The sequence below is a fragment of the Hylobates moloch genome, unplaced genomic scaffold (assembly GCF_009828535.3).
Source record: "Hylobates moloch isolate HMO894 unplaced genomic scaffold, HMol_V3 SCAFFOLD_10, whole genome shotgun sequence".
NCBI lineage: Eukaryota > Metazoa > Chordata > Mammalia > Primates > Hylobatidae > Hylobates > Hylobates moloch.
In genome coordinates, this window is record NW_026652285.1 from 13047002 (window position 1) to 13068174 (window position 21173).

The following is a 21173-nucleotide window of genomic DNA, read 5'->3' on the forward strand; positions in this document are numbered from 1 at the left end:
GCTATTATCCAAGTCTTATGTCTGATACTATGTTTTTGTTTTGTTTTTAGAGTCTTACATTTAAAGAAAAAGTAACAAGCCTTAAATTTAAAGAAAAACCTACAGACCTGGAGACAAGAAGCTATAAGTATCTTCTCTTGTCCATGGTGAAACTAATTCATGCAGATCCAAAGCTCTTGCTTTGTGTAAGTATTTTTTTTATGAAATGTCTCAAAATTATCACACTAAGTTAATTTGGTTTAGCTGAAATGCCAAGACCTTGAGGATAATTTTTAGCTCAAGAGCACTTACTGATCCTTTCTGATCGTATCTGAAAACTAAGACATCTCTAAGAAAACTAGTGTATAGAGGGTGGAGCCAAGATGGCCGAATAGGAACAGCTCCGGTCTCCAGCTCCCAGCCCCAGCGACACAGAAGATGGGTGATTTCTGCATTTCTGCTTGAGGTACCGGTTTCATCTCACTAGGGAGTGCCTAACAGTGGGTGCAGGACAGTTGGTGAAGCGCACTGTGCGTGAGCCGAAGCAGGGCGAGGCATTGCCTCACTCAGGAAGCGCAAGGGGTCAGGGAGTTCACTTTCCTAGTCAAAGAAAGGGGAAACAGACGGCACCTGGAATATCGGGTCAGTCCCATCCTAATACTGCGCTTTTCCAACGGGCCTGGAAAACGGCACACTAGGAGATTGTGTCCCGCACCTGGCTCGGAGGGTCCTATGCCCACGGAGTCTCGCTGATTGCTAGCACAGCAGTCTGAGATCAAGCTGCAAGGTGGCAGCGAGGCTGGGGGAGAGGCGCCCGCCATTGCCCAGGCTTGCTTAGGTAAACAAAGCAGCCAGGAAGCTCAAACTAGGTGGAGCCCACCACAGCTCAAGGAGGCCTGCCTGCCTCTGTAGGCTCCACCTCTGGGGGCAGGGCACAGACAAACAAAAACTCAGCAAGAACCTCCACAGACTTAAATGTCCCTGTCTGACTGACAGCTTTGAAGAGAGTAGTGGTTCTCCCAGCATGCAGCTGGAGATCTGAGAACAGACAGACTGCCTCCTAAAGTGGGTCCCTCACCCCTGAGCAGCCTAACTGGGAGGCACCCCCCCAGTAGGGACAGACTGACACCTCATTCAACCGGGTACTACTCTGAGACAAAACTTTCAGAGGAGCTGTCAGACAGCTGAATTTGTGGTCTCACGAAAATCCGCTGTTCTGCAGCCACCGCTGCTGACACCCAGCCAAACAGAGTCTGGAGTGCACCTCTAGTAAACTCCAACAGACCTGCAGCTGAGGGTCCTGTCTGGTAGAAGGAAAACTAACAAACAGAAAGGACATCCACACCAAAAACCCATCTGTACATCACCATCATCAAAGACAAAAAGTAGATAAAACCACAAAGATGGGGAAAAAACAGAGCACAAAAACTGGAAACCCTAAAAAACAGAGCACCTCTCCTCCTCCAAAGGAACGCAGTTCCTCACCAGCAACGGAACAAAGCTGGATGGAGGATGACTTTGATGAGTTGAGAGAAGAAGGCTTCAGACGATCAAACTACTCTGAGCTACGAGAGGAAATTCAAAACAATAGCAAAGAAGTTAAAAACTTTGAAAAAAAATTAGAAGAATGGATAACTAGAATAACCAATGGAGAGAAGGGCTTAAAGGAGCTGATGGAGCTGAAAGCCAAGTTTCGAGAACTACGCGAAGATTGCAGAAGCCTCAGTAGCAGATGCGATCAACTGGAAGAAAGGGTATCGCTGATGGAAGATGAAATGAATGAAATGAAGAGAGAAGGGAAGTTTAGAGAAAAAAGAATAAAAAGAAATGAACAAAGCCTCCAAGAAATTTGGGACTATGTGAAAAGACCAAACCTACGTCTGATTGGTGTACCTGAAAATGATGGGGAGAATGGAACCAAGTTGGAAAACACTCTGCAAGATATTATCCAGGAGAACTTCCCCAATCTAGCAAGGCAGGCCAGCATTCAGATTCAGGAAATACAGAGAACGCCACAAAGATACTCCTCGAGAAGGGCAACTCCAAGACACATAATTGTCAGATTCACCAAAGTTGAAATGAAAAAATGTTAAGGGCAGCCAGAGAGAAAGGTCGGGTTACCCACAAAGGGAAGCCCATCAGACTAACAGCTGATCTCTCAGCAGAAACTCTACAAGCCAGAAGAGAGTGGGGGCCAATATTCAACATTCTTAAAGAAAAGAATTTTCAACCCAGAATTTCCTATCCCGCCAAACTAAGCTTCATAAGTGAAGGAGAAATAAAATACTTTACAGACAAGCAAACACTGAGTGATTTTGTCACCACCAGGCCTGCCCTAAAAGAGCTCCTGAAGGAAGAACTAAACATGGAAAGGAACAACCGGTACCAGCCACTGCAAAAACATGCCAAATTGTAAAGACCATCGAGGCTAGGAAGAAACTATAGCAACTAACGAGCAAAATAACCAACTAACATCATAATGACAGGATCAGATCCACACATAACAATATTAATGTTAAATGTAAATGGGCTAAATGCTCCAATCAAAAGACACAGACTGGCAAACTGGATAAGGAGTCAGGACCCATCAGTGTGCTGTATTCAGGAAACCCATCTCACGTGCAGAGACACACATAGACTAAAAATAAAGGGATGGAGGAAGATCTATCAAGCAACTGGAAAACAAAAAAAGGCAGGGGTTGCAATCCTAGTCTCTGATAAAATAGACTTTAAACCAACAAAGATCATAAGAGACAAAGAAGGCCATTACATAATGGTAAAGGGATCAATTCAACAAGAAGAGCTAACTATCCTAAATATATATGCACCCAACACAGGAGCACCCAGATTCACAAAGCAAGTCCTCAGTGACCTACAAAGGGACTTAAACTCCCACACAATAATAATGGGAGATTTTAACACCCCACTGTCAGCATTAGACAGATCAACGAGACAGAAAGTTAACAAGGATATCCAGGAATTGAACTCAGCTCTACATAAAGTGGACCTAATAGACATCTACAGAACTCTCCACCCCAAGTCAAGAGAATATACATTTTTTTCAGCACCACATCACACCTATTCCAAAATTGACCACATAGTTGGAAGTAAAGCTCTCCTCAGCAAATGTAAAAGAACAGAAATTATAACAAACTGTCTCTCAGACCACAGTGCAATCAAACTAGAACTCAGGATTAAGAAACTCACTCAAAACTGCTCAACTACATGGAAACTGAACAACCTGCTCCTGAATGACTATTGGGTACATAATGAAATGAAGGCAGAAATAAAGATGTTCTTTGAAACCAACGAGAACAAAGACACAACATACCAGAATCTCTGGGACACATTCAAAGCAGTGTGTAGAGGGAAATTTATAGCACTAAATGCCCACAAGAGAAAGCAGGAAAGATCCAAAATTGACACCCTAACATCACAATTAAAAGAACTAGAAAAGCAAGAGCAAACACATTCAAAAGCTAGCAGAAGGCTAGAAATAACTGAAATCAGAGCAGAACTGAAGGAAATAGAGACACAAAAAACCCTTCAAAAAATTAATGAATCCAGGAGCTGGTTTTTTGAAAAGATCAACAAAATTGATGGACCGCTAGCAAGACTAATAAAGAAGAAAAGAGAGAAGAATCAAATAGATGCAATAAAAAACGAAAAGGGATATCACCACCGATCCCACAGAAATACAATCTACCATCAGAGAATACTACAAACACCTCTATGCAAATAAACTAGAAAATCTAGAAGAAATGGATAAATTCCTTGACAAATACACCCTCCCAAGACTAAACCAGGAAGAAGTTGAATCTCTGAATAGACCAATAACAGGTTCTGAAATTGTGGCAATAATCAATAGCTTACCAACCAAAAAGAGTCCAGGACCTGATGGATTCACAGCTGAATTCTACCAGAGGTACAAGGAGGAACTGGTACCATTTCTTCTGAAACTATTCCAATCGATAGAAAAAGAGGGAATCCTCCCTAACACATTTTATGAAGCCAGCATCGTCCTGATACCAAAACCTGGCAGAGACATAACCAAAAAAGAGAATTTCAGACCAATATCCTTGATGAACATTGATGCAAAAATCCTCAATAAAATACTGGCAAACCGAATCCAGCAGCACATCAAAAAGCTTATCCACCATGATCAAGTGGGCTTCATCCCTGGGATGCAAGGCTGGTTCAACATACGCAAATCAATAAATGTAATCCAGCATATAAACAGAACCAAAGACAAAAACCACATGATTATCTCAATAGATGCAGAAAAGGCCTTTGACAAAATTCAACAACCCTTCATGCTAAAAACTCTCAATAAATTAGGTATTGATGGGACGTATCTCAAAATAATAAGAGCTATCTATGACAAACCCACAGCCAATATCATACTGAATGGGCAAAAACTGGAAGCATTCCCTCTGAAAACTGGCACAAGACAGGGATGCCCTCTCTCACCACTCCTATTCAACATAGTGCTGGAAGTTCTGGCCAGGGCAATCAGGCAGGAGAAGGAAATAAAGGGTATTCAATTAGGAAAAGAGGAAGTCAAATTGTCCCTGTTTGCAGATGACATGATTGTATATCTAGAAAACCCCATTGTCTCAGCCCAAAATCTCCTTAAGCTGATTAGCAACTTCAGCAAAGTCTCAGGATACAAAATTAATGTACAAAAATCACAAGCATTCTTGTACACCAATCACAGACAAACAGAGAGCCAAATCATGAGTGAACTCCCATTCACAATTGCTTCAAAGACAATAAAATACCTAGGAATCCAACTTACAAGGGATGTGAAGGACCTCTTCAAGGAGAACTACAAACCACTGCTCAATGAAATAAAAGAGGATACAAACAAATGGAAGAACATTCCATGCTCATGGGTTGGAAGAATCAATATCGTGAAAATGGCCATACTGCCCAAGGTAATTTATAGATTCAATGCCATCCCCATCAAGCTACCAATAACTTTCTTCACGGAATTGGAAAAAACTACTTTAAAGTTCATATGGAACCAAAAAAGAGCCCGCATCGCCAAGTCAATCCTAAGCCAAAAGAACAAAGCTGGAGACATCACGCTACCTGACTTTAAACTATACTACAAGGCTACAGTAACCAAAACAGCATGGTACTGGTACCACAACAGAGACATAGATCAATGGAACAGAACAGAGCCCTCAGAAATGATGCCGCATAGCTACAACTATCTGATCTTTGACAAACCTGACAAAAACAAGAAATGGGGAAAGGATTCCCTATTTAATAAATGGTGCTGGGAAAACTGGCTAGCCATATGTAGAAAGCTGAAACTGGATCCCTTCCTTACACCTTATACAAAAATTAATTCAAGATGGATTAAAGACTTATATGTTAGACCTAAAATCATTAAAATCCTACAAGAAAACCTAGGCAATACCATTCAGGACATACGCGTGGGCAAGGACTTCATGTCTAAAACACCAAAAGCAATGGCAACAAAAGCCAAAATCGACAAATGGGATCTCATTAAACTAAAGAGCTTCTGCACAGCAAAAGAAACTATCATCAGAATGAACAGGCAACCTACAGAATGGGAGAAAATTTTTGCAACCTACTCACCTGACAAAGGGCTGATATCCAGAATCTACAATGAACTCAAACAAATTTACAAGAAAAAAACAAAGAACCCCATCAAAAAGTGGGCAGAGGACATGAACAGACACTTCTCAAAAGAAGACACTTATGCAGCCAGAAAACACATGAAGAAATGCTCATCATCACGGCCATCAGAGAAATGCAAATCAAAACCACAGTGAGATACCATCTCACACCAGTTAGAATGGCCATCATTAAAAAATCAGGAAACAACAGGTGCTGGAGAGGATGTGGAGAAATAGGAACCCTTTTACACTGTTGGTGGGACTGTAAACTAGTTCAACCATTGTGGAAGTCAGTGTGGCGATTCCTCAGGGATCTCGAAATAGAAATACCATTTGACCCAGCCATCCCATTACTGGGTATATACCCAAAGGGCTATAAATCATGCTGCTATAAAGACACATGCACACGTATGTTTATTGCTGCACTATTCACAATAGCAAAGAGTTGGAACCAACCCAAATGTCCAACAACGATAGACTGGATTAAGAAAATGTGGCACATATACACCATGGAATACTATGCAGCCATAAAAAATGATGAGTTTGTGTCCTTTGTAGGGACATGGATGAAACTGGAAAACATCATTCTCAGTAAACTATCGCAAGGACAAAAAACCAAACACCGCATGTTCTCACTCATAGGTGGGAATTGAACAATGAGAACTCATGGACACAGGAAGGGGAACATCACACTCCCGGGACTGTTGTGGGGTGGGGGGAGGGGGGAGGGACAGCATTAGGAGATACACCTAATGCTAAATGACGAGTTAATGGGTGCAGGAAATCAACATGGCACATGGATACATATGTAACAAACCTGCACATTGTGCACATGTACCCTAAAACCCTAAAGTATAATAAAAAAAAAGAAAACTAGTGTATAATGAATACTAACATAATTAGATCAGATTCTTAATTGCCCTTATCATTTCTTAACATTTCTCTTTATTCTTAATTTCCCTATCATTAAACTAACATACTTTGATGAGATCTCTGTTCTCATCCTATTACTAGGTTATATATTATTCAGATATAATCCTGGTATGGGGGATAGAAGTGACCATCGATCACAGTGCTGTCTACATCTACACTATTGGTTTAAAAAATCTCCAGTTGCTTTTGCCAGTTTAGCTTTTCTATCCCCCTTTCTTCGTGTTATCAGCTTTCTGTTATCATTGGCTCTGCCTACAAATACTGTATTGGAAAAAGAATGAGGTGAAAATGGGTATGGTTAGTACTTGAATTATTGTGATTATCATTATTATTAATATTTTGAGACAGGGTCTCACTCTGCTTCCCAAGCTAGAGAGCAGTGGAGCAGTGATGGCTCACTGCCTTCAAACTCCTGGCCTCAAGCCATCCTCCAGCGTCGGCCTCCCCAAGTGCTGTGATTACAGGCATGAGCCACTGTGCCTGGCTAGTAGTCAGTTATTGTCATAACTACTTTTATTGCCTCAGATGATATTAAATTTCTGAGAGCATCACTCTGGTACACAGAGTAATTAGGAACAACGCAAGTAATAAAAATGAGTCATAGTGAAGTGATTAACAGCATGGATGCTGGAGACTACTTACTAGCTATGTGATTTGGATGACTATTTAATCTTTCTATGCCTTAGTTTTCTCATCTGATATATCGGGATCATAATAATTCCTGTCTCAGAGATACTGTTAGGAAAATTGAAATAGTACATACAATGCTTTAGGAACAATGCCTGGTGCATAATAAGCACTAAATAAATGTTAGCTATTATTGCTATTAATAAGATCCAGTTTAACACTAATATTAATGAACCAAATGTAATAGTTCTATATTGTGTCTTTCATAGGATGACATGTTTAACCTTTGTTGAGCTTCTTCAGTCCCTGGAGAGCAGCATCAAGCAAGGTTTCTTATCACTTTGCTCAGTAACTGGCTTTTTAAAAAGTGTTAAGGTGCTTTCGATTTTGATGGCATATTTTTCAAATTACTATAATACAGGGAGTTTGTAACTACATGCCTATGATTCCAAGAGTTCTATGAAACTTCATGAATTTTTTAAAAATGTGTATTTATGAGTAATTTTTCTTGGAGAGTGGAGAGAAGAAGGAACATTCCCAAAGGATCAGTGACCCCAAAAGAAGGCCTGTGATACTTTAACCCTGAAAACCCATTCAAGTTTGAAAGTCTAATTAGAATAAACAGATCTTTGGCATGAAAAAATTCCAAAAAACCTGTCAGTGAAACTCTATAAAAAAATGAAGTTCCCTTTTTCTTCATTCCTTTGTTATGTGTTACAAGCTATTTGTGGCATTATTTCATCATGAAGGTCACATAATACTAGCAGTACTCTGTTTACATGGCGATAATTCACATTCAAAGCAGGCACCAAGCTCACCAATGACTTTTCTGCTAAATGTTGTTTCAAGAAGAATTTAAGCAAAACTTGCCGTTTTCCAAGGATCATTTAAAATGGAAATTATTTGCTTTGCTGCCATCTAGTGGTTAGTAAGTTTTCTCAAAGTAACCATAAGTACATTAAAATAGAAGATTTGTTGTAAATATTTGACCATTTTGTCTTTTACATAAAAATTCTGAGTCAGTAATTTAGGAGGAATGTAGGAATAATTATTAAATGGTCTCAATCATGGTATTTTTAAAGTAATAAGATTTTGCCTTCCATTTTAGTACTCTCAATTTCTCAAGCCTCCTAATTACTCAGCTTGCATCATTTCTTAGATTCCCCTGATCATTTCTCCACACTGACGTTATGGCAGTCTCTTTAAAAAGCAAATCTTATTATGCCCCCTCTCAGCTTGAAACCTTTTAGTTGAAATTGCTCTTGCTTATGAAGACCAAACTCCAAATAGATCTACAGGGTCATGCAAAATCTTTCTCCCATCTACCATTTCTTCCACATGTAGCATAACATTTTTTGTCTTCCTTTATTCGTGATGGTCTTCCTTTCAGTCTTTCTAACCACATGCCTTCATACTTCCCTTGCAGTTGCTTTTCCCTCTGCCTAGAATCTGCTTACTCTTCACATAGTAATTCCTACTCATTCTAAGCTATTGTCACTGCACTAAGGAAGCCTCACTGACTAGGACACTTTTCCATGTTATAGGCTGTCATAGCAGCATGTACCTTAATAGTTCTTATGTGATTTGCATTTTTATACTTGTTGATCTGATTATTTTATTGATGTATCTTCCCCCATGAGACTACATGCTCATGGAGGATGGGAAACACATCTCTTTTTCATTGTTGTGTCTTTGGCATTCAGTGAAAATGATTTGGTTTTGGATGAATTTATATGAATGTCAGAAAATAAGCTAACAGTTTTGAATTATAAATATATTGCAGTGAGGGCTTACCTTAGTCATTATAATGGGGAAAAATCTGTAGTTAGCAAAATAAAATATGGGACACAAGTTGCATTGGCTTCATATATTCTTTTTTTTTTTTTTTGAGACAGAGTCTCACTATGTTGCCCAGGCTGGAGTGCAGTGGTGTGATCTCAGCTCACTGCAACCTCTGCCTTCTGGGTTCAGGTGATTCTCCTGCCTCAGCCTCCCCGGTAGCTGAGATTACAACCACCTGCCACCACGCCGGCTAATTTTTGTACTTTTAGGAGAGATGGGGTTTCTCCATGTTGGCCAGGCTGGTCTCGAACTCCTGACCTCAAGCAATCCACCCGCCTTGGCCTCCCAAAGTGCTGGGATTACAGGCATGAGCCCCATGCCTGGCCGAACCATATATTCTTGAAGTGCAAATATATGCTTCCAAGTTAAGAGAAACATATTAGTCTCTAAATAGGTAGGCATTCGGCAGAGCATGGTCGCTCACATCTGTAATCCCAGCATGTTGGGAGGCTGAGGCAGGTGGATCACCTGACGTCAGGAGTTCGAGACCAACCTGGCCAACATGGTGAAACCCTATCTCTAATAATAATGCAAAAATTAACCAGACATGGTGGTGCATGCCTGTAATCCCAGCTACTCGGGAGGCTGAGGCAGGAGAATCAGTTGAACCCAGGAGGCAGAGGTTGCAGTGAGCTGGGATCGCACCATTGCACTCCGTTTGAAAAAAAAAAAAAAAAGTAGGCATTCACATTTATACATAACGTTAATTTTCTTTGCTTAGTACACTGTATTTTTCCACGATGAAAAGGACCGAAGTATGGGTATCTGCCGATGTGAATTCTAGCCTTTGCTTTGTTACTAGCTGTGTGGATTTGGGCAGGACCTTTGTATGGATCAAGAGGGCTGTACAAGATAGTCATGCAATCCTTATCCAACATGTATATCCTTTACCTTTGATCACAATCATGTATAAGCTCAAAACCAGTAAGTTCCAAACCAGAGATACGTTCTTTAGCCAGTTTACTATTGTTGGAAAAAAAATTATTCCTCATATTGTTGATGTAATTTTTAATGGGAATTAGTGGTTTTTGTTTTCATTAGGAGTTTCCCTGGACATTATTCACATTAATGAACAAGTATAGATGTGGATTAAAAGAGTCCCTAACAAAAGAAATTTTGATTTAATAAAATTTTTATTTTATTGAGATAAAAATATCATACCCACATACCATAAAATTCACCATCTTAAAGTTTACAATTCAGTTGTTTTCAGTATATTTACAAGGTTCTGCAACCATTACCACTATGTAATTCTAGAACTTTTTATTTCTTTTTTTTTTTTTTTTTTCAGATGGAGTCTCGCTCTGCCACCCAGGCTGGAGTGCAGTGGTGCAATCTTGGCTCACTGCAACCACCGCCTCCCAGCTTCAAGCGATTCTCCTGCCTCAGCCTCCCAAGTAGCTGGGACCACAGGCGCATGCCACTGCGCTCGGCTAATTTTTATATTTTTAGTAGAGATAGGATTTCACCATATTGGTCAGGCTGGTCTCAAACTCCTGACTTCAGGTGATCCACCCGCCACTACCTCCCAAAGTCCTGGGCTTACAGGCGTGAACCGCTGCGTCCGGCCTAGTTCTAGAACATTGTCATCACCCCTAAAAGAAACTTGGTACCTTTAGCAGTCACTGTCTATTTCTTCCTCCTTCTGATCTCTCTCGATTTATTTATTTTTTTTAATTGAAGTTTCCTTTTTTTCCTTGCAGAATCCAAGAAAACAGGGGCCCGAAACCCAAGGCAGTACAGCAGAATTAATTACAGGGCTCGTCCAACTGGTCCCTCAGTCACACATGCCAGAGATTGCTCAGGAAGCAATGGAGGTAAGGGGAAAATGAATTCCAGGTTCTTGAAGGAAAGGTTGTAACTATGTACATTCATGATGTTCCTTTGGCGTGTGGTTTCTATGAGTAATAGATAGATGTCATTTCTGGGAATGGTATGTTTATGTCTATACATTGTTTTATAAAACTCCATGGAGAAAGAAGGGGTTTACTTGCTTTATATCACATAGCAATAACATTGTACAAATTCTGATGCTTAATAAAATAGTTCAAGATTTTCTAATTGCAGTCGACTTTAAAATTTTTAAAAATATTTTTATTAAATATTAAAAATACTGATTTTTAAATTGAGACATAATTCACATACCCTCAATTTGGCCATTTTAAGTAGTTCTTATTCACACAGTTGTGCAACTATCACTATTCTCTAATCCATAACATTTTTATCACCCCAGAAAGAAACTTGACTCCCCATTCCCTCATCCCTACCAACTACTAATCTATTTTCTGTCTCTATGGATTTGCTTGTTTTAGATATTTCATATAAATAGAATCATAGAATATGTGGCTTTTTATGTCTGGCTACCTTGACTCAATGCTTTCAAGGTTCATTTATGTTGTGGTATGAATCACTATTTCTTTGTTTTTATTGCCAAATATTTAATTATATGGACCTGTTTTGTCCATCTAGTTATCAGTTGGTGGACGTTTGGTGGTGTTGCTACTTTTTGGCTATTACAAATAATGCTGCTATGAACATTTGTGTAAAAGTCTATATGTGGACATATCTCTTAAGTATATAGGAGTGGAACTGCTAAGTCATGTGGTAACTCTGTTGAACTTTTGAGGAACTGTCAAACTCTTTTTCTGAAGCAGCCGTATCATTTTATATTCCCAGTAACAACATGTGAAGGTTTAATATTTCTGCGTCCTTGCTAACACTTGTTATAGCGTCTTTTTGATTGTAGCCATCCTAATGTACATACTGTAAAAATGTTTATACATACCCAGTAAAAATGTTTATAAAAATATTTTAGCACTTATTACGTAATCATTGCTTCCATTTGTGTACATTGCTATTGGTCCCGTAAATTGATAGATTTCCTGTAGTCTTTTTGGAAGGCTATTTGGCAGGAGCTATACAAACATTTCTTTTTTTTATACAAATAATTCAATTTCTGTGACTTTAAAAATCTTATGAGTATAACTCAAAAGGGAAAAGCTGCACACATAGGTACTTATTGCTCTTAATTATAATAGGAGAATATTAAGAGAGCTTTATTTACTGGGAGGAGAATGGGTTAATATTCAGTAATGAGAATGGTATTTTAACTTGGCGAGCTGTTAAACATTTATTAAAACTTATATAGATCACACAGCAATATGGAAAAATATGAAATGTCAAGTGAGTATACTGCATTTGTGGCTTTGTTAAAACGTGGAAAATACAAAAAAAAGAAGGCAATATGAAAAGAAAATTAAAGCCTGGAAAAGGCTAACACATTTTCTTTCAATATATATTTTTAAAGTTTTATCAAACAAAAATATAGAGAATTTGTCACTTAAAAAAACTAGTGCCAGTAGATTGTACCAAGTTTTTGTACAATAGTAGCAAAATTGAATTTTGTGTTGTTTTTCCTTGATATGAGAGCTATAAATTATATAGCTTTTTAAGATTCTCACAATAAATTGCAATTTTCATTAAATATCTCAAAGTAATTACAATAAAAATGTTTGAAATAAGATAATATGGGTCTGGCCTTTAAATGTTGATATGTTGACCAAGGACTGAAAGAAATGTCCAGAGCTTCACAGTGTCTGCTGGGTTGGGGGTAGAGGAGTGGTGGGAGGAATGTGAATTGGGATTGTAGAATTGAAGTTAAGATAGGATCAGTTCAAAGGAAGAGTTTGTGTTTTTTTATATCTTTGATGGTTTTAATTTATGTAATAATCTATTTATATGTTATATATTGTAAATGAATTACTTAATTCCTGTTAATGTTCTCTGAGCCGGATTCCAATTTCAGTTCTGTGGTCAATTGAAATACTTTAGAATGGATAATCTGCTATGAAATACAGAATCCATTTTGCTTCCTCTCTCTTGATTTTGAAAAATAATTGCTCTTTTCTGTTACAAGAGACTTTGTGGCAAGTGAGACAGTTTTTACTTATCTTTTGCTGTGTGTATTAATTTTGGCAAGCCTTCTTACTTGGGGATTAACTTTTTGTTTCATAGAGTTCTTTAATATCTATTGAAATTATTTTGTTTGTTTCTTAAAGCAGTTTTTACAGTTATATATTGTTCCAAATTCATCATTTAGCTTTGTATGTACATGCCACTTAGAGTCAGAATGATGGGAATAAAATGATTTCATTCTGTGTTATTCCCTAGAGGTTTGTGTTCACCAGAGTTTCTCTCTTTTTATCTTTTACTATATATTGAAACTACAAATGAAAGAGCTCAATTTCTTAGCATTTATAAAATAAGTACCCCAGTGTTATATTTACCAAAAATGTTTGAGTGAGTCTTCTCTTTGTCTTTCTCTTTTTTAAAAAATTCAGGCTCTGCTGGTTCTTCATCAGTTAGATAGCATTGATTTGTGGAATCCTGATGCTCCTGTAGAAACATTTTGGGAGATTAGGTATATGTACTTTTATTTTCTAAATTCAACTTTTAAATTTTATTTTGTATTTTTGTCTTGAAATATTAACTCTGTAGTACTTAGTACATTGTAAAACTTACACTTCCAAAGGTTTTATGGTTTTGTATTTTATTTGACTTCAAATTATTAGAATTTCTTGTTTTAACTGTAAGAAAAAGTATCACAGCAATTTAGAAAATAAACTTTAAGAATAGTGCTAAGTTTTGTCACCCTAACACAAGTACTGTTGTTTGGTATATTACTTTTTTCAGATTTCAATGTGGTTACTACTGTATTTTTAATAGATTTTCGTAGTTATAAGCCTAGAATGATAAAATTTTGTAACAATACTGTTTTTTTTCAGTTTTTTGAACTGATGTTTCATAAACTTTCTGTAATACCAATGCTTTCGATGAATGAATTAATAATGGACACCTGCTTAGAAGAAAAAAATATATACAGAATTTTGTGGTCTACTTCCTAGATTATATAAATCATTACATTTTAATGAGCATGAAGTCACCACACTGAGGAAAATGTAAATCTGTAAACCTCAAGTTTGCCATTATCTTATAAGAATGGGTGTGCTAAGTTACTTGGCAGCTGAATTAAACCTTACTCTAGAGTAGTGCTGTCCACTAGTAATATAATGAGAACCCCATATGTTAAAGTTTTTTACTTACTACATTAAAGAGTAAAAAGAAGCAGGTAAAATTAATTGTAAAAATGTTTTGTTTAACCCGGTGTATATTATCTATAATTTCAACATGTAATCAATATAAAAGTTATTAATGACATTTCATTCTCTTTTTTTAATAAAGTCTTCAAACTTTGGTGTGTCTTTTATACTTACAGCACATCTCAATTTGAACAAGCCACACTTAAAGTGCTCAATAGCCATGCGTGGCTGGCTAGTGGCTACCATGTTAGACAGTGCAGCTCTGGAGTAGGGATCAGGAAACTTTTCTCTAAAAGGCCAGATAGTAAATATTTTAGGCTTTGTGGGTCATAGTTTCTGTCATAACCATTCAGTTCTGCCTTTGGAGCATGAAAGTGGCCACAGACAGGTGAATGAATGGGCGTGGCTGTGTTTAACTAAAACTTTAAATTTACAATAGCAAGTGATAGGCTAGGTTTGGCCTGTGGATGGTAGCTTGCAGACCCCCACTGTGGAGCACTGGGTTTATAGGCAGTTTCTGCTGTGCATGTGGTTTATTGTTTCTTCTTATGTCTACTGCAAAGATGAGATACATGGATAGAAGCACTGGGAGTTTAATGAAACATAGGGGGCTTATAAATAAATCCTTGCTTTTTTTCTATAACCTGTAGACTTATTTCCTTTGACTATAATGCTGTTGACACTTTGGTAACTGTTTCTCTAAAACCTTACAAGAAAAACTAAGCTTCTCTAAACTTGTATTCATTATGGGAGAATGCCATTCTTATGTCTGGTTATATCTGCATTAGGTTATTGATGATGCTAGTAACAATGAACTTTATGTTACTGCAGCTCACAAATGCTTTTTTACATCTGCAAGAAATTAACTAGTCATCAAATGCTTAGTAGCACAGAAATTCTCAAGTGGTTGCGGGAAATATTGATCTGCAGGAATAAATTTCTTCTTAAAAATAAGGTAAGCAAAATGACATATTTAAAAAATGGAAGAATATTTGGAATGGTAATGGTGAGAGATTAAGAAAGTGTTTTATAGCCAAATTAGGTTCTATTTCAGCTCCTCCTTCCTTCCAATGTTCTCAAAAGGAAATATATGTGCAGAGGACAATGGCTGGCAAATCAGCATTTTAAAAATTATTCTGAGGCTTTGGCCTTAGAACCACACTGTTGATGAATTCTAGTTCTAGTTGAGTTAAATAGGTCTCTATGGGGCAGGCTTAGGAAAAGTGGGGACTGCTATAACCAAAGTAGCTTGAGGAGCATATTCTATCTTTACTCTCAAGTTCATACATAAGACGTAATTCATACATAAAATTTATTTTAACATATAGCTTCTATAATTTAAGAATTCTATTATGGCGTAGATTTGGGAGTACTTGATTTAATGAGTTTTTGTCCAGTTCTAGAATCATAGCTTTGAGAAATCGTAAAGACCTAGATCTCATGGCTAAACTAGTCCAGAGAATTATCTATCAAGAAGCAAGGGGAAACAGTTGAGGGTCCTCAATCTAGATTTATTTCTATTCCTCCAATAAGAGTTTCACCTCTTGAAAATATCAGGAGACTTACTCGTTGGGGTGGAGTGAAATGTTTTGATTCTGAACTATTGAAACATGGTGAGGTTGTGGAAGATAGAGAAGAGCCTTAAATTTCTTTTAACATATAGTTTCTATAATTAATCAATTTAGCAATTCTGTTATGGCCTAGTTTTCGGAGTACTTGATTTAATGAGTTTTTATCTGGTACTAGAAGCATAGCTGTGAAAAACCTTAAATGTATGAAACTCATATCCTGTTCAGTATTTTACAGCTTGTTATTAATAAATTGTCTCTGTTTAGAAATAGACTAATGGTGAAGTGAGTTTATTCACATGTGGCTTATTTGATGTGTTAATGTAGTAGAATTTGCCATTATTCCAAAGATACAGAAAGAGATTAGACTTCAGACTTTCATGGCCTTGCCTATGGTATAATCTCCAGAATGCGAGTATGAGGAATCCAGTAATGAATTCATAGTGCCCTGGTAGGCACGTCACTCTTGTGACATACTTGGTGTATATACATACCAGGGTTGATTACTGGTCCAGAAGAACTTAATCTCAAGAGCCAATTTCTGGTTATCCCAACATGGCACAGTATAAAATCTTACGGAAAAAAAATCTTTGTCATTGAGATCGAATTACAGTTTTCATACAGTAGATTTACATTGTTGATGTTTTACTCATGTTTATGTTAGACTTAATTTATATTTGTAGCATCTACTGTTTCTGATGATTTAGAGAATGGGAAACTGAAAGAAATTTTAAAGACATTAAGTAAACCTTACTTGTTCTAATGGGTTTCTAGTGAATCTCCTTCAAGTTGGGGCATAGAGATTGAGACGAGAGGTTTTTTAGGAGAGTCTCAAACAGGAAGACAACTCAAATAAGTGTTTATTCCTCTTGGTTGTCAGTGCTTCAGTAAAGCTTATTTATTTATTTTTTCTAGCAGGCAGATAGAAGTTCCTGTCACTTTCTCCTTTTTTACGGGGTAGGATGTGATATTCCTTCTAGTGGAAATACCAGTCAAATGTCCATGGATCATGAAGAATTACTACGTACTCCTGGAGCCTCTCTCCGGAAGGGAAAAGGGAACTCCTCTTTGGTCAGCTTCTTCTGTACTTTTCCTGTATCATTTTATGTACTCTGTTTGCTTTCTGAATGAACTTTGGTAAATTTCATCTAGGTAATAATAGTGTAATAGTGAAAAACTGCTTAGAATCTAGTTCTATTACTGCTTTTTGTGGAACTTTGGGCAAGTTCTTAACATCCTTGTTCCTCAGTTCCTCAACTTTAAAATGGGGACAGTAATAGTTCCTGCCCCAGAGTTGTTAAAGAAGGTTAAATAAAAGGATGTGTAAATAGCACTTGACACTTACAAGCTATATCTGATAATTGTAATTATTATAAACCTCCACTCCATAAAAAACCCATTCATACCACAGAAGTATAGAATTTGTACCAGCTAACAAAGGTACAGATCTACAGGGATAAAAACAAAGTGTTTTGCTTCATGTTAAAGATAAGTGTTTCTGTGATTTGTGTTTGTGTGTGTAATTTCTTTTAAATATAAATCATATTTCAAGTGAAAATATCAGATCATTACAGAAGAGTTTATTTTCCAAACCAAAACTTTTTTCATTCCTAATTTTTAATACAACCTTGTTAAGGAGAAAACACCTAAGCAGTATGGTACTTACTATTGTCTGTTTTACTTGTAGAATTTGTATTTATTAATTCAATTATTTTCTCCGTTTCGTGTTTGGAGAATAAGTAATTCAGAATCAAGTATATCTTCTACAGCAATATTTAGTTCTTGTTTATGCCCTTGTTTCAATGAGTGCTGCAGTGTACTTATATTATTACTTCCCTATAGCAAGTAGATAGAATTTCCTGTTACTTCCTCTTTTTTTGTCATTTCTAGTTGACTGGGAGGTACATTATATCGTTACTGCAGTGGATTTACGTTATGGGGTTTACCTGTCCATGTTAGAATCAGTTTACATTTCTGGAATCTGGAATAGGATAATATCTATTTGATTTGAAATTGAACAGATAGTAGCATTATGTTGGTCCAGATAATCTAATTTCTCATTTGGACAAGATATTTTGGGGTTTGAAAAATTCCTATAATGATTAAAGGAAAAAGCTCTTGTGAGTTATTGTATGCTGAGACACACACACACACACACACACACACACACACACGCACAGTTTATTGCATTGTTAGATTTTATACATAAAATTACCCCAGTTGCAAATATATGTCTTCCACCCTTGACTCTCAGGATAGTGCAGCAGGATGCAGCGGAACCCCCCCGATTTGCCGACAAGCCCAGACCAAACTAGAAGTGGCCCTGTACATGTTTCTGTGGAACCCTGACACTGAAGCTGTTCTGGTTGCTATGTCCTGTTTCCGCCACCTCTGTGAGGAAGCAGATATCCGGTGTGGGGTGGATGAAGTGTCAGTGCATAACCTCTTGCCCAACTATAACACATTCATGGAGTTTGCCTCTGTCAGCAATATGATGTCAACAGGTAAATGTGAATAGTGGTTTTTTTTACTCAGTCTGCCTCAAAGCACATGGCATCTGATTGTGAGAATGTATCTAAGGTCACTACTTTGTAAGTTTACAGGAGAAATTCAAGTAGCTTACTTGAAATCCTTTTCTGAACAAAGTAAGATGAAAATAAAAAGCATTTGAAATAAATTGTTAATCTTCCACTGAGTTGTTAATATGCTATACATTTTAAAAATAACTGGCAGTATATGTTACTATCAGTTATGATTATGTAATTTACTCTGCCTAAGTTGTAGATAGTGAAGTTTTACAAATATTGGCATATGTTTTGAGTAAATTATAGGTGGGAATAGCTATTTTATTCCGTGGACATTGTAGAGTCCAAGATAAGAGGTTAGTGAAAGGAAGTTTTTGGCTTTATCATTTGAAGCATTTGCTCTGCTCTTCCTACTCCTTTTGGGTGGGGTTTATCAGGTTCTCCATTGGCAGGCAGGGCTCTAAGTGCAATAACTTGATTTGCTGTTGTATTTGCTTAGGAAGAGCAGCACTTCAGAAAAGAGTGATGGCACTGCTGAGGCGCATTGAGCATCCCACTGCAGGAAACACTGAGGTATGCCCTTAGCAACAGAAACACCCCTCCCAGGCGCCTACCCTCAATTTGGAAGCCTCTTGTTACATATGTGTGATCAGGAATAGCTTTTGAAGTAAATCTAAGATATGTGCATATTACAAGTATAATATCTGAGTATTTAATATACATCAAGTTTGAAACTTGGCTGTAGCTGATTGATGTTTAGCTCTAGACTTAAAGTTGCTTTCAAGTGATAATTGCCTTCATTTTAGGCTTGGGAAGATACACATGCAAAATGGGAACAAGCAACAAAACTAATCCTTAACTATCCAAAAGCCAAAATGGAAGATGGCCAGGTAAGTTTGTAAAGTTGACTTTTGTCTATTAACTGATCTGCTAAATATATGTACTTCACTTTGATAATCTTTCATGAGTCGCTCAGTAAAGTAAACATATAGTTGTCTGAAGACTGATACTTAGTCGTCGTTTATCTAGACCTGTACTTTGTAATGTGGTAGCCACTAGCTATGTGTGACTATTTAACTTAAATTTTAACATAATTAAAATTAAATAAAATTTAGTTCCTCAACCATATAGTAGCCACATTGCAAGTACCAGTAGCCACATATGACAATTACTTACTCTATTGGACAGCAGAGAGAGAAAATGTTCCCATCATCACAGAAATACTGGGCAGCACTGCTAGAGACTGTTTGTTGCGGAGACCATTTCTTTACCTTTTCTTGCTCTTTCTCCCTTCATCAGGGTGTTTCACAGAATTTTCAGAAAAGGAGCAACAGAGGTAGAGAAAAATTAACATGGAAACAATTCATTTTGCTATTTTGTTAGGTATTCTAATTAAGGAATGTCTTAGGCAGTAGATTGAACCCATAGAGTAAATGAAATTTTAAAATGTGGGCAGTTCATTCAACTATTACTATTGACTATATTATCTGTTACTTTGGAAATTAATGATCAGTTAGTGTTTGTGTGTATTTGATTTGTAATGTTCATATTGCTCTCATTATTAGGTGATTTATAAAAACTGGTTATTTCCCCATGGTTTTTTTTGTCATGCTTCAATTACAATAGAAAAAAGTTATATTTTTACGAAGCAAATGTGTGTACCTAATACTTATTTGGAGGGGACATGTAGCTTTAGAATGAAAGCTTTTGGGGGGATAACTGTTTTATATAATTACATACCATACAATTCACCCATTTAAAGTGTCCAATTCAGTGACTGTTTTTAATATATTCACAGAGTTGTGCAACCATCACCACAATCAAGTTTTAGAACAATTTCATCAATTGAGAAAAACAGCCTGTACCCTTTAGCTATCTCTGCCTCTAACGACCCCCCACCCAATTTCTTGCCTCTCTTCCCCCAACTTCTCTAGCCCTAGGCAACCACGAATCTACTTTCTGTCTCTGTAGATTTGCCTATTCTGGATATTTTCTGTAAATGGAATTATAGAATATGCAGGCTTTTGTGATTAGCTTCTTTCACTTAGCATGATGTTTCCAAGGTTCATCCATGTGAAATCAAAACTTTTTAAAAGAAATTTGATACTCGAGTGATTATATTAATGTATGATAAAAATAAATCAGTGGCTCTTTAAAAATGTATATGGTAATTTTAGGGGTTGATTTTAATGTATTTTTTACATTTTTTGTACTTTTGTCATGGAAGAAATGTTGGATAAAGCATAATTTGTTAAGTCTCAACTAGTTAAGGTTTAATTCATGCTTTGCACAAAAATTTTGTGTTTAGGCTGCTGAAAGCCTTCACAAGACCATTGTTAAGAGGCGAATGTCCCATGTGAGTGGAGGAGGATCCATAGATTTGTCTGACACAGACTCCCTACAGGAATGGATCAACATGACTGGCTTCCTTTGTGCCCTTGGGGGAGTGTGCCTCCAGCAGAGAAGCAATTCTGGCCTGGCAACCTATAGCCCACCCATGGGTCCAGTCAGTGAACGTAAGGGTTCTATGATTTCAGTGATGTCCTCAGAGGGAAACGCAGATACACCTGTCAGCAAATTTATGGATCGGCTGTTGTCCTTAATGGTGTGTAACCATGAGAAAGTGGGACTTCAAATACGGACCAATGTTAAGGATCTGGTGGGTCTAGAATTGAGTCCTGCTCTGTATCCAATGCTATTTAACAAATTGAAGAATACCATCAGCAAGTTTTTTGACTCCCAAGGACAGGTAAAGTGTTCTCTTATTTTTCACCTTTCCCTATGAATAGTGACTTGTTTGAAATAAGCCTTTTTCTTTCAGATTATTTAAATTAGGTTTTAAAAATTTCCAAAAAATTGCAGAAAGAAGAGTCATCTCAATGTAGGGGTCACCTTGCTTCTTAGGAACTCTAGTGTGTATGTGTGCCTGAGGGTATACGTGCCCTGTGT

At 37.2% G+C, this 21173-nt stretch overlaps 1 protein-coding gene across 5 annotated transcripts in view; it reads left to right on the plus strand.

The window, feature by feature from the left end:
- Positions 1-21173, plus strand: part of NF1 (neurofibromin 1) — a 324371-nt gene that overhangs the window by 152710 nt on the left and 150488 nt on the right. For all 5 annotated transcript variants that reach the window (XM_058446141.1, XM_058446142.1, XM_032163044.2 and 2 more), the window contains 9 exons: positions 51-185; positions 10736-10849; positions 13373-13452; positions 14963-15086; positions 16615-16770; positions 17954-18203; positions 18724-18797; positions 19031-19114; positions 20533-20973. In XM_058446141.1, the coding sequence (XP_058302124.1) occupies positions 51-185; positions 10736-10849; positions 13373-13452; positions 14963-15086; positions 16615-16770; positions 17954-18203; positions 18724-18797; positions 19031-19114; positions 20533-20973 (1458 nt within the window). The remainder of the gene's footprint in view (positions 1-50; positions 186-10735; positions 10850-13372; positions 13453-14962; positions 15087-16614; positions 16771-17953; positions 18204-18723; positions 18798-19030; positions 19115-20532; positions 20974-21173) is intronic.